Genomic DNA, 16,396 nt, shown 5'->3' on the forward strand with positions numbered 1-16,396 from the left:
CATTGGCCTGGCCCCAGTGCTGCTGGCCTGGTGGTGCTGGAAAGGCCCTGTTCCTACAGCCTGGGGGTGCTGCCTACAGGGACATGGCAGTGGTGGTACCAACCTGGTGCCTCTGCCTAGCAGCACTGCTGCCCCTGCTCTCCCAGGGGCTGAGGAGAGTAGCTTCCCAGAGTCTGCAGCAGCTCCCCTTCCAGGAGACGTGAGGGCAACTGATGAGCGTAAAGCTTCTCTGCACCTTTTTGAGGGCTACATGTTTCTGGGGCAGACTGTTGAAAAATGGGGCTGTCTTCAGAAAATCAGGACACCTGGTCACCTTACAATTCAGAGATGACATCCAGGCGAGGATCGTATTGACTGAGTCTATAGTGCGAGGGGTGGGGGGAGCCCTGAACACGGGGCATCTGCAGCATAAGAGAGAAGCTGTTCTGGGAGAGACCTCCCAGGGCTGCATATTAACGTCCAAAGAACCAGTCCAAGTGCTTTGCAAAGTATTCACTGCAGGGCTAATGGTGATCGCATCCCTCACTGCAATGGAGTGTCCCACCAGGAAGAAACCTCCATCTATACCCTCAGTAAGTGTTAGACTCCTCCAGCCCTGAGTGGGTGATATTAAATTAGCTGCAGCCCTGAACTCTTCACTGCAGCTGTTGCGTTTTCTTCTTACGCAACTGTGGGGCTGGATTTCCTTGCAGCAGCTGCCAGGGTTCACGGAACTAGGAAGGATGTGGGTTTGGTCAGTGACAGCAGGAGGATCTATAACCATATACTCTGGGCTGCCGTCTGTTGCGTTGTCCTCAACCGCCTGAGACAAAGAGGAGTTGAGTTCAGTACAAAGAGATAGACACACTACAGAGCTCACCTTAATCAGACTATAAGTGCTGCTGTTGGGAGGGATGCTGGGCTGGAAACAAGTGATCCTCATGGGACCCTGATACGGGCAGTTAAAACCTGCAAGAGATTTTAAAGGCAAGGAATTTCCTCATATCATAGTATAATAAAGACACGTGTTTGGAGGGCAGCTGGTCCTGGGTCATAAGGGGTTGATTCGCAGCAAAGGGCAAGTGCATCGGTTCTTACACACCTAGCTTAAATAAATATGGATCTGCCCATAGGACTCAGGTATTTCTATCCATCCCCCTGCATTGCCACATTCTGAGTGGATTGGCCTTCTGAGTGAAGATACAGCCATGTAGCAGTTCTCAGCAGGTTGGGCCTAGAATCTCACCATCCTCAAAGAACCCCTAAATCCCTGCCCCCTGTGGGTCTGATTGATGGTTAAATCCTCCAGGCAGCACACACATGAAAATGCAGGCACGATTTTGCACTTAAATTGTGCTTGCCGTACTACGCTTGCTTCCACAAAGCATCCAACTGTTGCCCATGCATGTACCTAATTTGTGTGCACAATTGCTGTATTGTTCAGGCAAACTCCACAGGAAGATTTGGAAAGTCCAGTCCATTGTGATTCATAGGTGGATAAAAATGCCAATGAGATGGGGGGAAACTGACATAAGAGCTTGTGATGGGGTGTAAAACCCCCACACTGGGCAACAAGGGGTTAAGGGATGATTTTGGGCTCAGTCAGCCCTGCCCTGCCACACCTGTAGCAAATGCTCCATCTGCTGGAGGAATTAAAAGACAGCAAATTAGTTTATTTAGGTGCCAAAACTAGAGGTAAGCAGATCTGCAGCTCACTGCTCCAGCAGGGCAAAGCCTAAAAGGCTCTGGCATAGCTGCCCATAGGGGTCCTTCAGTATAAGCTTGACATCATCTAACAATTCCCCTGGGCTGGGATGACCTTCCAATAGTGAGATCAGCTGACTTTGGGTCAGTTTTGCTCTGATGGAGGAGGACAAAGATCCCATACTGTTGAGGAGACTCTTGCCCATTGATCTTAATAGAGTCTCCCTGAATTTACACTGGGGTGAGTGGAGCATTGAGCCTACAGTGTTTAGTTCCTAGTGCATGCTTCTTACAATAGAAAGGTACGTTCCCTGTGGACTGGTAATAGCAATAAGCCTCAGTGGGGGCTACATCAGCGAGTTACTGGCAGCTGATAGTATGAAACCAGTTACATGCCCAACGTGTGCAGAAGTAGCCTCCACATGCACCCTGTTGTGGCTTGCTGTTCTGTTTTACACATACTGTTGCCAAGGAACCTAAGTAACCAAATTATTTCCCATGTGAATCTGAGCGTCTCCATTCTGCAATTTCTCTTGTTGGAAATGGGCCAGTGGGGTGCTCTGATGCAATTCAGTAAAGTTATGGGGAAATGTTCCCTGTTGAATTCTCCAGTATCCCTTACATGATGTGAGGTCCTGCGGGCTGCTGGGCTGAGAGCCGCTGGGACATGGTTTGTTTACAAGCGCAGATATCTGGCACGCTTCCTAGCGACTGGAGAGCTGACCTAGACCTCACCATGGTTTGGTGACCAGGTACTGTGTTGCCAAGGATCCAGCGTTGTGTATCCTGGTGGGTGCATGGTGCAAGTCTGGGAGTGCTCATTACCATCCCTGACATAGATCTGACACATTCTGCCTCCAGTCTCCACAGAGCAGAATCCTTTTCTATCTCACTGTCATTCTTTAGATGGCTGTCATTGCTGCAAGAACATGGGAAGCAAATGAACCTGGAATTGGGTGAACAATTCCTACTGAATGATTTGTTTAGTTACTTTAGCCTTTCTTCCATGACTAGATCGGTGGGTTTTTTAAAAAATTGTTCATCAAATATTTTCTAATAATAATTTTGGTGGATAACTCTTGGTCTGTAGCTTATGCATGAGCAATTTGTTGCAACGATTCAAAATTTTAGCTATTTTGATTGGACAGGTGGGTCACCTTGTACATTTCTACTCCTTGGCTGGACGAGTATGGCCTTTGCCGTGTTTTCTGAGGTGAGTGGTCATGATTGCAAATTCAAAATGTGCTTTCTGTGACTATTCTGCAACATTTGCTTAAAGTTCACTCTTTAGTCAAAGATTCCTGGTAGTAAACTTGATCCCTGGAAAATTTGCAGAAAGCAAATGCTAAAGAGACATGAATATAGAATCATAGAAGATTAGGGTTGGAAGAGATTTCAGGAGGGCATCTAGTCCAACCCCCTGCTCAAAGTGGGACCAACCCCAACTAAATCATCCCAGCCAGGGCTTTGTCAAGCCGGGCCTTAAAAACATCTAAGGATGGAGATTTCACCACCTCCCTAGGTAACCCATTCCATTGCTTCACCTGTCTGAAGCAAAATAATTTAAAAGTTTGAATGAGTATCTGCAGAACGTTGGTTACATTATTTGCCCAGTTCTACCTGTGACATTGCACCTTCCTAGGACAGAATTTAAGATGGGACAGTAACAGGACCTACTATGATCTTCCTTACCAACTTGGTAGGTTGATGTTCTTGTCCCCCTGCATAGATTCTCCTGCAAGAGCTGGATGAGACCGAAAATAGATCAGAACAAAGTTACAGCAACAGGTAAGGAGGCAATTGCTGATTTAACAGCTACCCAGATCTAAATTGTAGGACTCATCTGTAACTCTAGATACCAACCCAAACCCCATCTATTAATCTGGTAAGTGACAATTTTCCCTTGCGTCCCAGACACAGCCCTTTAAACTAATCTTGTTCTTCTCCTTAAACGTACTGAAGATGTAGCCTTCTGAATGGAACCTGACTTGGAACAGCAGCTAAATCCAACCACCTGGCACAACAGCCTAAGTCAAAATGACCCTTCATTGTCAGCAAAATCGCCCATAGGAAATGTACTGCCCGATTGCACAGGAGTGATCCAATGCACCACAGCTTACAGTTGCTGTGCTGGAATATTTGGGGAAATTACTGCACAGTACTCTAGAGCAGGGGTCTCAAAGTCCCAGCCCACAGGCCATCTGCAGCCTGAGAACCTCCCCACTGTGGCCCACAGAGGAGAGACACATGCAGACACGCTGCCAGCAATGTCTGCTGCAGGCGCTGCCCCTCGCAGCTCCCATTGGCTGGGGGAGAGGGACAGAGATACCATCACTAGTTGCTGGGCAGAGTCAGCCATGGAGGCAGCATCACTTTTTTCCACAATGAATATAAACAAGTCAAAATACCGAACACAACTATCTTGCTGCAATCCTGAAGGTTTCAACTGCTCAGTCACTGAGGCCAAACATCAGCAAACTGACAGAACTGAGTGAGCAACTTTATTTCCTGCCTAAACCATAAGGAGCGGTTCAGATGATACATGGCCCACCAGAGACGCAGGTACAAATTCCCAGTCTCCAGGAGCAGTGCACTGGGGCTCCTGCAGGTGTATTGGAAGCCTCAAGGACCATTCTTGGAATCCCTCTTCCATTCTCAGCAGCCGCTCTCCGATAACACACACGTGTGGGTGTGCGAGGGGCCTGAGGAGGAACAACGCTGGCTGGTTCTGCTGGTGCATATGGAGCGCATTGCTGCCTTACCTGGGAAAAGCATCCAACCCAGAATTTGGAAAATCCTCATTGTTCTGTCTCTTGCCGCAGGCTGGTGGGACGTCAACTCCAGGTGAGTCTCTCTCCAAGAAAATCTTCTTTATTTGTATTACTAGGAAGAACTGGGCCCCTCTTTCTTCAGTAGGAGTTTGCAATGAAACTCTGTGGTTGCCTAACCACTTCCTTCGTTGTAAGGGTTCTCAGTGTCTCAGCTGCCTCTCTTCTCTTGGGAAAGGCTGGGAGGGCAGTAACTCTGAGTGAGGGCTTATCTACACTACAAAATTAAGTCAACTTGAGCTAAGTTGACATACAGCCACTGCAGTAACTAAAGCGGGGGTTCATGTCCACACGTGCTCCTTCTGTTGGTGCAAGCACATAGTCACCAGGAGCACTTCCACTGACTGAAGTGGGGCATTGTGGGACACTGACAGCTGGAGCCCTGCAGCCCTGGGGCTGACCGCCTCAGTTGTAGGTACAGGGCTCACAGCTGCCTCCCCTGTCCCCTGCTGTCAGTGGCAGGGCAGGGGCTCACAGCTGTGAGCCTGGTGGACTGCTCAGGTTGTCAGCGCCGGGGGTGGGGGAAGGGCTCAAGTTATGAGCCCCATTCAGAGCTGACAGCCGATGTAAGTAACGCAGTGTCTACACAGATACGGCATCACCCTAACTACATCGACATAAGCACTACACCTCTTGTGGAGGAAAAAAACCACTTGGCAGGAAATAAATCAATGGGGACACAGCTCCTCCGTCTGATAAATGATTGGTACAAACAAGTGCTTTCATCCCCAAAGCCTTATTTTTATTGAGTCTACAGCACACACAAAATAGCAATAGTTGAGAGCACCCCAGCTAGTTACCCAAAGTCTGAGGTGGTGTCCAGCGGCAGTAGCAGGCAGGGCTGGCTCCAGGCACCAGCGCAGCAGCCAACGGAGAGGGCTGGCATGTCTGGCTCTTCGGCAGCAATTTGGCGGCGGGTCCCTCATTCCCTCTGGGAGCGAAGGACCTGCCGCCGAATTCCCGCCGAAGAATGAAGCAGCGGTAGAGCTGCCACCAATCACAATCGTGGGTTTTGTGATTTGTTTGTTTGTTTTTTTGCTGCTTGAGGTTGCAAAAACGTTAGAGCCGGCCCTGGTAGCAGGTCTCCAGTGGCCAGCCTTCCTCCTAGCCACTGGGAAGATTTTTTGTCAGTGACCAATCTTTTTATAGGTTACTTCAGGGGAATAACTCAGAAAATCTCGAATAGGCTGACCATTTCCCTAGCAACAGTTTATTTAAAAAACCCCTCGTTTCTTCTTATCAGTAAAGCAGCTCTCAGCAAAAAACAAAACTTATAATCACAGACACCTAGAGCCAAGATTAGGGTGACCAGATGTCCCGTTTTTGGGGACTTTTTCTTATATAGGTGCCTATTACTCCCGTCCTGTTTTTCCACAGTTGCTATCTGGTCACCCTAGCCAAGATCAGTTCTTCACACTCCCTTTCATTCCTATGAACCTGTCACTTTCTTATCCTCACTAACAAACACTGGTGCTGTGCAGCTGTTTTGTCTGCTCTACTTACAGCTAGGTCAAATTATTCCTGACTATGTGGTGTCCTCACTTCCAGCTTATAGTGGCTAAGGATACAAGATGGCTGCGGGTTCTGTTAACATCCTGTTTTGTAACAGGAAAATTCCAATGAAAGATTTTGGTTTCTTCAGTAAAATTCAAAATGAAATTTTTTACTTTGAATGGACATTTGAAAAGAAAAGAGAAATTTTAGTTTTGCTTTTACTTAAATGTCATTTTAATTAATTTAAAAAACAAAACAAAACAAAGAAATAACACTTTTAGTTGAACAAACTGAAAATGAAAATTCTTGTTTTGAATCAGTTTGAAGCTTTCTGTGGGAAATTTGGAGAAGTTCAAACAAAGTCTGTTTGAAATTTTTCATGGGGAAAAATGTCCTGTGACCAGCACTGCTTTGCCCTACATCCACCTATCACATCTTGCCCATAGTTGGATTGTAAGCACTTTGGAGAAGGGACAGGCTCATATTTTGTATTTGCACAACTTTCAGCACATCCGGGCCCTGATCTTGATTTGGGCTTCTGAGTGCTGCTGTACTAGAAATAATTAGCAAAGAAAAACTATATTTAGTGGCAGGTAATATTGCATCAGGACACCTCTCCTACCAAAACTTTTAAAGCGTGGAAATAAAAAGATGTCTTTTTGCATTCCTTTCCACCTTCACATTGCCTAGAACACTGTCAATAACGCACTTCAACACTCCATAAGGCTTTCACTTCCATCTCCAAGAGGTACCAAAGACGTGATATGTATCAAACTTGTATCTTAATGCAAAACCTTAAGAGACCTCATATGCTTTTCTTTTTTTAATAGGTTGTATCAAGAGATCAGCATTGCTGACTGTCACGTGATCCATGCACTTGAGAAGTTATTTTGCTTTAACACTGCTGAGGGGTTCTTAGTTTAAGAAACTAATTTAATCCCTCATGGCGTGCAAATTATCTATCTAGATACTTTTATTGACTCCTGTGATGGGGTGGACTAAGTCTGGAGGACCCCCGTTGAAGACCTCATAGCCCTGCCTCCTCCTGCTCCCCCTTCCCCTCCCCCCCCCCCCAAAAAAAGCAGAGAAGTCCTCCAGGTGGCCTAAAGTGGCTGCAGAGAAGTAGCCAATCAGAGGGCTGCTGGAGCAACCAACCAGGGACCAGAAGGGCCATTAAAAAAGGAAGCAACAGAGGCAGAGCAGTCTGTTGCCTGGAGCTTGAAGATGGAGGACTGGGTGCCTGGAAGAGCAGCAGGACCATGGACAGGTCATTGTGGGGGCTGAACTCAGGGGACTAGCCCAGAATTTAGCCCAGGCATCTCAAACTCAAATGACCATGAGGGCCACATGAGGACTAGTACATTGGCCCGAGGGCGGCATTACTGACACCTCCCCCCCTGCCGCCCTCGGCCCCGCCCCCATTCCACCCCTTCCGTGAGGTGATCGCCCTGTGTCCAGCCAGTTCAAAATTCAGTTCTGTGGGGTTTAAGTTCCTGTATGAAAGCAGGCTGGGATGTAGGTGCCTGACCTGATTTGATTCCAGAGCCTGATAGATTTAATCACAAGGACACCTGTGAGCATATAAATTATCTTTCCATCTTTCTCTCCGACGCCTGGTTCTGTTTCCAGTTTAACTTGCTGTTGGAGGTGGTGGCAGGGGGAACTACTCTCTCTCCTGATCTGGAGGAAAATCCTCCTGCAGGCAGGTTTGATTCGTGGTCCTGCTAAGCTCCCTTTTTGCACCACGTGTATGATGTTCAAACATAGACACAAGGTTTCTCTCTTGTCCTGCTGAACAGATCCTGGGGAGTTTCATTGTCTGTAAGTCCAGCCATTGGCTCTTTGAACTCACTCCTCACAAGAGAACAGCAACTGTTTAATTCCATCAGGCCACCTGGCCATCGGACAAACCAACAGATTCCAGTTCCAGCTGAGTGTGTCCGTAAGTCCTCTGCCTACAACAGCTGCCAGAGTTTGTACAGGTCAGATTTGCTTCTAAACCCGGTTACTTCAAGTTTTGCCAGATAGGGATCAAGTAAGTCACTTGGATAAGGACTATGCAGCCCCCCATCCCCACTCTGCCTCATATCCAGGGTTAGTGTTTGGGTGGGTGCTTCACAGCGCTGTACAGGGTTTCCACAGGGGGCTTGGCTGGGCGTGTTGTCTTGGGGCGCTGCTCCACGTTGGCATAGATGGGCTGCTGGTCGGGGGTGGAAATCGTCACAGTGGCATAATAAACTTCTTCTGACCCCTGAAATAAAAACCTCATTGATCAGAGGGAAGAAGCTAGAATAGGAGCCCAAGTATCTGCAGCTGAGCAGCCCCTGGCTTCATGAACTTCAGCGGGTCCCTTTAACCAAGTGACTTGTCTGGTCTGTGAATCTGTGGACGGGTGCATTACCCCTTTCAGCCAAAGCAGTCTGGGTGCAATCAGGAAGCCCTGTCCTGTGGCTGAGCTATATAAACAGGAAAAGGAAGCAAGGGGGAGAACAGGGAACTGAAACCCAACTGCACATTGGCTATCGCAGGCCCTAGGTCACTAGTCTGACTAAGCTTTATACAGAGTAAAATGGATTTATTTGGGGTTTGGAGCCCATTTGGAACTGGGTGTCTGGGTGCTGGAGACAGGAGCACTTCTTAAGTTGTTTTCTGTTAAGCCTGCAGCTTTTGGGGGATGTGGTTCAGACCCAGGTCTGTGTTTGCAGCAGGCTGGCGTGTCCGGCTCAACAAGACAGGGTGCTGGAGTCCCAAGCTGGCAGGGAAACGGACTCAGAGGTAGGCTCAGCACATCAGGTGGCAGTCCCAAGGGGGTCTCTGTGACCTAACCTGTCACACTCCCCTCCCCCACACCTGTGATATTACACCTCCCTAGGACAGCATTTAAGAGGTGATGTTACCAGGACATATGATTTGCTTTACCAAATTTGACAGGTTGATTTTCTTGTCCCTCTGCACAGATGCTCCTGAAAGCGATGGATGAGACAGAAAAGAGATCGAATTAGAGCCAAGTTACAGCAACAGGTAAGGGGGTAACTGCGGCTCTCACAGCTTTGCAGTTCTACGTTGCAGGGCTGACCTGTAACTATGTCTCAGGGGACACACACACACTGAGCTCAGAAGACCAGAAATGTATGAAAACTGCAGGGCCACAGTAAATCCAGCCCATTGAGTCTAGGTTAACTCCGTGCTGCCCTGCCACTGATCCAAAAGGAAATGGGTCTGTTCTCTAGGTGTTAACTGAGATCCGGCCAACTGCACCAGTCAGTAACTGCTTTCCATCACCTGCACAATACAGCCCTCTGACCCAAACTCCAGCTTCCCTTTCGACTCAGTGCAGACCTAGCCTACTGAACCAAACCAAACAGGGGCAAGTCAGCATAAATCCATCCAATCAATTCAACCAAACTTGAAAAGATCATTCGGTGCTAGCAAAAGCTCCGACATGAAAATGGTCTATTCTACAGGAATGGTCCAAAACGCCACAGCTGATAACAGCTACGCTCCATTGTCTGAGGCAATCCCCGGAGAGTGCGGTAATGTTTTTAGTAACAGCTGATCCTGTGGAACTGACTGACCCTGAAATGATCCATCGCTATCCACACACTGCCAGATCCTGGACTGATCAGAGCTCACCTGAGCTCTCAAGCCAGGCTCCCACATAGTGACACAGTGAGTGAAGAGCAAGGAGACCTTGGTGTTTAGGGTCAGATTTAGGGTAGCACCTTTACTCCACAGCGAGTCCCATTGATTTCAGTGATGGAGTAAGCAGCTACACAGCATGAAGGGTGTGTGTGTGTTTATGCAGTTTAGAGCTGGGCAAATAACTGAGGGGAACTGGCAACCTCAAAACCTTGAAATTACTTTTTTTTTTTTTCAGGTTAAATGAAACGTTTTGTTTAGATAAAATTGAAATGTTTTCTTCGGTTTTGACCGGTTTCAACATGATTGGTTTTTACACAATTTTTGAAAAAAGAATTTGTTTCAAATTGAGAAACCCAAATGTTTAGTTTTGACATTTTTAAATGAAATAGATCAATTTTTTTGGATGTGTAGGGTTGGCTTTTTTCCCCCTGAAACAATTGGCATGAGTTGGTAAAACGTTTTGGTGTTTCTGGGTTTGCATTTTTCACTGAAAAATAGTTTTGGTGGAAAAACTCTGCCCAGCTCCAACCTAGATGTAGAACAAACACCATAACCAGAATTCCTTTGCAGTTTTGGACAATGATGCCCGTGGGTCTCTGATGCATTTCAGACGTGCTCTGTCGAGCTCAGCAGGGTGCAATAAGCAGAGAAGTCACTTAGTGGCAGGGGCGCTGGAACAATGTGTATAGTGGGGGTGCTGAGAGCCATTGAACCAAACTGTAAACCCCATATTTGATGGAAACCACTTCAAGCCAGGGGTGTGGCAGCGCCTCTATTTCCAGCCCCTGTGCTTACTGGAGTTCTGGACTTTCCCGTTTGGGGAAGAGAGAGGGAAGCAAGGATCAGAAACACGACTCATTGGAGGACACATGCAGGATTTCACTTACCTTTCTTCCTCTTCTTGGACAGTCTCACCAACATCACAGCAGCGACCAGAAACAAAATGAGAACCAGCAGGACGCATGGTAGCAGGATGTAGAAGAGAATCTCTGAGTCTTGGGCCCTGTTGGAAAAAGAGAGAATGTCTGTTTCCCACTTTCTCCTTCTACTGCTAATTCAGTCAGGAGCAGTTGTTTGCACCAGGCACATGGGGTCCCGCAGGTTAATATCCTAGTCCGGGCTAAATCTAACCCAGGTCACCTATCAAATGAGTTTGGCACCTGTATCAGATACAAATGTGAGTATCCAGCAAGATGGTGCAGTCTGTAGGAAGAGTCTGATGCAGCAGGCATGGTCTGTGCCCTGTGCACGTGGGGGAACGAGACACAGGCCAGGGCTTGGTGCATTGGAGGAGATAATGTCACGTTTATTTTTAGCCTGCTCTAGCTATATCAGCACCTTTATTCGTAGATAATATTATCCCCCACCCCTTTGTTGTCTGCCCAGGTCATAGAAACTTTGAGGGAGAAGCTTTGTCTGGATCCCTACAGGTGAGTTGGTCACACCCAGCCACCCCCTCCTGCCCAGCTGACACGAAGGATTTCCAAAGCTGCGTTAGTCTGGTGATTTCCCCCATCTCATGGCTCATTTCTCATGCACAGTATTGTATCTGGACACTATCTCACACTGCATGGGAATGTTCATAGCCAGCTACTTAACTAACTTCATCTGTCCCTTTTTGTAATCTTGTCTTTGAAATAAGCAGCAGCCTCTCTGGTACAGCTGATAAATATGTGCTTTAACTAACTTGTGGTGACTTTTGTTAATTCTTTGGTATTTTCTGCTCTGATCCTATAGACATTTTAAGCAAATACTTAAGGTTATAAACATGCTTAAAGTTAAGCAAGTATGTGGAAGGGTTTGCAGGATAAAGGGCTTAGACATTTTGGTTTCCTTTAGGTTTTTTCCTGGTGCCAGGGATTCTGTAGTTTTAATCCACTTTTAATTTTACCTGATAGAAACATTATTTTGTTTAAAGGGACAGCGTCAGCTCAAATTTGGTCCCAAATTTAGATGTTGTAAAAATGTTTACAAAAACCTAAGACCAGCAGAGATGTTTCCATGAATTATTTTAAATTCCAATGTAAATAAGTAAGGATGTCACTTGCAGCGCTGGCATCTGGCAACTCAAACCTGCCAGTCAGTGCATGGGCTGGAGTGGAACTAATTAGAAGCAAAAGTGAAACTGACCAGTCGGCTTTCATTCTGGAAGATGCACAGAGCTCAAAAAGCGAACAAAATATACGGGGGGAAAAGATCATTCGATTTTTTAAATTCTTAGTTTGAAATAGTTTGGCTCTAGATCTTGCAGCTTGTCTACAGTTGGAGCTTGTTCAGTGCTGATTCGGCCGCACCCTTTGCTGACTCTCCTTGTCAGGAATAGATTGTATAGACCAGGATGTAGATGTCCATGGGACTAGTCATGTGACTCAAATGGCTCATGTGCTTACATGGTTGCAGGGACAGACTCTCAGACATGGTGCAGGAAGTGGGAGACACGAGCTGTGAGGCGGGAAATGAATGAGGAAGGGGGATGGTTACAGCAGTATGTCCCCATGGCTTTCCCAGCAGGCAGGGCACGTGCTTAGACTTTGTGGTCTGGGCTGTTATCACGCCTAGGGGTCAGGTGTGAGCTCGAGAGCCCAGGTCCCAGTGTCTGCACAGCTATTTTTAGCACATTATCACAAGCCCCACGATCACAAGTCTGTGTCCCAGGCTGGGAGCTCGCACCCAGCTGCAGTGTAGACACACCCATAAGTGACTCTGGCTGGAGCACTGATACTCACACAGAGGCAGTGTTGTCCTGGTTAGTGGAGAAGCTGGATTTCCCTTTCTCAGCAGTTGTCCAGAGGGAAGTAGATATTGAGGGGGAAGAAGAAGCTGGTTGCACTGTCGCTGATGATGTCGCTGATGATGACCTTTTTGTTGGGGTTGGGGAAGAATTAGCTGAGGATAAAAACACTCAGTAAATCAGATTCTCCAGGACGAAAGGCCGTTTTCTCAATGGCGTTAAACATTCTTGTTCCTAAAAACAAGGTTTAGGCTTCAAGAGACACAGGGGAGGGATTCTCCTCTCTGCCGAGGCCCCTGCAGGCTGCTCTGGTGGGCTAGAGGGGCCAGGAAAGCCCTGCAGTCACCAGGGCAGAATTGCCCCAGCATAAGACCTGCATCAGGCTGCAACAAGTGGCCCTATGCTGCTTCCCACCACTGAAAACTTTGGCCTGGGGTATGCCAGGCTGGGGGGGGGGGAGGGGGGCATGTCTCTGTCTGTCACTCAGGGCCATAGAAATTCTCTGCTTCTGGGGGATGCAGAGTAGGACATGGGCAGCCCGTGGGGGCAGGTTGTGGGAAATTAGAGTAGCCGCTTCTCTACCTAGTGCATGTGACAGTTCAGAACTGGAAAAACACCAGGGTGACTTAAAGCCATCTTTGGCCCCCTCCCCGTGGGGTGTGCCGCTTAGAGGCGGAACACAGAATTTTAGCCACAGATTCTTCACCTCTGGCCAGCACATGCTTTGCTGAACTAACACTCCAGAAACATAGTTAGTACATCCACCCTCGCTGTTCTCTTTCCGTCTGCACTGGGGGGTGCAACCTGGCAGGATCGAGGATCACAAGTCAATACATGTAGATTTCAGGGCTGGAATTGGACTCCACTAGTGCGAATTCTTATTGAATGTGAGATTTGTTTATGGTCCGGGGTGGGGGGGGGAGATAAAGGGCAGGGCCAATATTTATATTTCCCCTTAACCAGTGGGGTAGGGCATAGAGTGGGGGGGACTGGTCCCCACAAAACATCAGCCCTCTCCTAAGAACACAAGAATGACCATATGGGTCAGACCAATGGTCCATCTAGCCCAGTATCCTGTCTTCCAACAGTGGCCAGTGCTTGGTGCCTCAGAGGGAATGAACAGAACAGTTAATTATCAAGTGATCCATCCTCTGTCACACATTCCCGGCTTCTGGCAAACAGGCTAGGGACATCCAGAGCATGGGGTTGCATCCCTGCCTATGCTGGCTAATAGCCATTGATGGACCTGTCCTTGGTGAACTTATCTTGTTTTTTTTTAAACACTGGTACGGTGTTGACCTTCACAACATCCCCTGGCGAGGAGTTCCACAGGTTGACACTGCAAGTCTTTTATTCACTTAGAACTTCCCCATTCCTATCAGCAACAGTGATACCCAGACCCCACTGCTGCCAGCTCCTGTCCTCTTCCGGTTCTGGAGTCCCCCCACAGGGCATTAACAGCCCCACCCTCGGGAACCAAAGCGGTGTCACCAATCAAGGTTCCCCCTTAAACCCGAGCGAGTGACTGGGAGCTCAGTGAGTGACACGAGTCCGCAGGCTCCAGACGAGGGTGGGACACACACGATCTATGATGAGAAAAGCCCAGAGTGAAAGCAGAGCCCCTTCCCCCGCTGCAAACCCCCCTCCACACCCGAGATACGACCCAGTGCACGAGGAAACTGCCCTGCCCCGTTATATACAGGTGCTGCAGGTGTAAGCTACACCGGCCGGCCTGGGTGAGGGGCGCTCACCTTGTTCCCCGGGGCGAGCGCTGGGCGGGCCACTAGGAAACCGGCCTGGATCTAAAATTCACTCTCCAGGGCAGCGCCTTGATTGACAGCCCGGTGCCCCCCCCCCCCCCCCTCCGCACACACGTGTCCAGTGCTGCAGCCCCTGGTTTTGTGTGTCCAGCGCGCCGGACACCGGCCTGCCTGGCTGCGGGCCCCGCACTCCCGCGTTCCCTGGAAGAGCGGCGCCGGGATTTACCTGGGGAGACGGTGACTTCCACAGCGGCCCTGAGATCAAGAAGCCCAGTTCTCACTACCCCGCAGTGGTACGTGCCGGCGTCTGCCCGTGTCAGGTTGTCCAGGGTCACAGTGAACACGCGCTGGGTGTGATTGTCTCGGATGGAGACTCTGCCCCGCGTCACCTCCGCCTCCGACCCATCGGTCTCAACGATGTGAAGCCCGTTGGAACAGCTCCAATCTCCTCCTGCCCGGCACCAGAACTTGTGATAATCCTCATAGCCCGTCCGGTACCGGCACCGCACAGCCACCGACCCGCCCGGGGGGCCGCGCACTGCCCCGGGGCCCGTCACCGCCCAGCAGCCTGCGAGAGACAGAGCCAGTGAGACCCGGGCCCGTTTCCATCGGAACAAACACAAAATGCCCCCAGCGCCCCAGGGAACGTTGTGGCGCCACCTGAGCCTCTGACCCGTGAGCCGGGGAGAGGAGCCGGGCACTGCGGAGAGATGGAGGGACCCGCCTCATGGCCGGCCGGGCAATAACCCCACAACAATCACTCTCCCCCCCGCCACAGACAGGGGCAGGTTTCCGCTAACGCCCCCCTCCTCTCAGAGTCCATGACGTGAAACTGGGTCAGCGGGATCCCTGGTCCCCTTCCTTCGTGCTGGGTCCGTCATCACCAACTCCCGGGAAAGACCCCCCCCAGGGGAGTTTCCCCTCCCCCAATTCCTGAGCCGGGGCAGGGAGAAGGATCCGCTCTGCAGGAAGCGCAGAGGGCGGCTGGCGCTCAGAATAAACCACAGCAGAAAACGTGTTTGCAGGATCATAGGGGCTGCAAGTATGGACCCCCCATAAGCCCCCTGATTGAGCATCACGGGAAAATGTGGGGGCCAATGTACCTTACACAGACTCTTCATGGCCACAGAGAGACTCCGGGACACTCCCCTTGTCCCCTTCTGGGCTGGGAAGTTTTTGGTCACTTACAAATGTAAAGCACCAACCTGCAGTATCTTTAGCACCAGGGCAGCGCTGCAAACAAGCTCCTATTGACTGAGCAGCTACACGAACCGCGAGGAGCCGTTCAGATGATACAGGCCCCGAGCGAGAGGCAGGTACTTTACAAAGGCACAAAATCCCAGTCTCCGGGAGCGCTGCTCTGGGGTCCTGCAGGCTCTGGGGCCGTTCCTGGAATCCCTCCTCAGCAGCCGCTCGCCGATAACACACACGTGGGTGTGCGACGGGCCCGAGGAGAACAACGCTGGCTGGTTCTGCTGGGGCATACGCCGCTCACTGCTGCCTTACCTGGGAAAAGCATCCAACCCAGAATGGGGAAAATCCTCATTGTTCTGCCTCTGCCCGCAGCCGGGTGGGACGTGGATTCCAGGGGAGTCTCTCCAGGAAAATCCTTCCTTTGTGTTCCTAGGAAGCCCCGGGGCCGGGTTTCTCCTGTAGGCGTTTGCAATGAAACAGACTCTCTAACTAGTTCTTTCACTGCAAGGGTTATCTACACTACTTCACTTCCCTCGGGAAAGGCTAAGGGGGAAGTGCCTGATGTCTGACTCAGTGCATGGTGGTTTGCTTGCTATGGTTGGGGTGTTTCTGTTTTTGTTTGGTGACACTTGCGCCAGGACGTATTACAGGGCCTGGTGGAAAATGGAAGCCGCAGTAGCCAGGAGCTCCTGAAATGTGTGTGGATTTCCACCATCAAACCCTTCATTTTAAATATTCAAATATTCCCAGCTTCTCTCATTTGGCAGATCTGCCCTGGGCAGTGTGTAAACCAACTTCCTGCTGCCCAGTGACCCAGCCTAGCCTTACAGAAAATGGACTCCATCAGCAATAACAGCCGCAGAAAATGAACCCATCCAGTGGCACCACATGCCTCTTAATGTTTTAACTTTGTTCTTAGATCTGGTTGAAAGGTTTAGTGTGGAAAGCTTTCCTGCTGCTGAACAATGTGTAATTGAAACTGAAAGCTTTGTGGGAAAATTCCAGTGAAATGTGTGTGTTTTCCTGCAGGTAAATTTGAGATGAAATTTTTTTTTTTATTTTGA

At 49.3% G+C, this 16,396-nt stretch overlaps 1 protein-coding gene across 1 annotated transcript; it reads right to left on the reverse strand.

Moving 5' to 3' along the window:
* Positions 1-5,754: 5,754 nt before the first annotated feature.
* LOC128847842 (CMRF35-like molecule 5) lies at positions 5,755-15,787 on the reverse strand. Its single transcript, XM_054047568.1, has 6 exons — positions 15,645-15,787; positions 14,365-14,706; positions 12,374-12,533; positions 10,535-10,650; positions 8,925-8,968; positions 5,755-8,256 (listed from the first exon to the last, which is right to left on the reverse strand). Exons 1-6 carry the CDS (start codon positions 15,682-15,684, stop codon positions 8,101-8,103), a joined length of 858 nt encoding a protein of 285 aa, XP_053903543.1. The 5' UTR covers positions 15,685-15,787; the 3' UTR covers positions 5,755-8,100.
* Positions 15,788-16,396: the final 609 nt, after the last annotated feature.

This window comes from Malaclemys terrapin, chromosome 13, assembly GCF_027887155.1.
Source record: "Malaclemys terrapin pileata isolate rMalTer1 chromosome 13, rMalTer1.hap1, whole genome shotgun sequence".
NCBI classification, from domain to species: Eukaryota; Metazoa; Chordata; order Testudines; family Emydidae; genus Malaclemys; species Malaclemys terrapin.

Excerpts from the sequence above, each read along its gene's own strand:
- LOC128847842 (XM_054047568.1), bottom strand. The coding sequence starts at position 15,684 with ATGAGGATTTTCCCCATTCTGGGTTGGATGCTTTTCCCAG. Across the intron at positions 12,534-14,364 it reads GGAAGTCACCGTCTCCCCAG|CTAATTCTTCCCCAACCCCA; the intron begins GTAAATCCCGGC and ends TTTTATCCTCAG. Across the intron at positions 10,651-12,373 it reads CAGGACAACACTGCCTCTGT|GGCCCAAGACTCAGAGATTC; the intron begins GTGAGTATCAGT and ends TTTTTCCAACAG.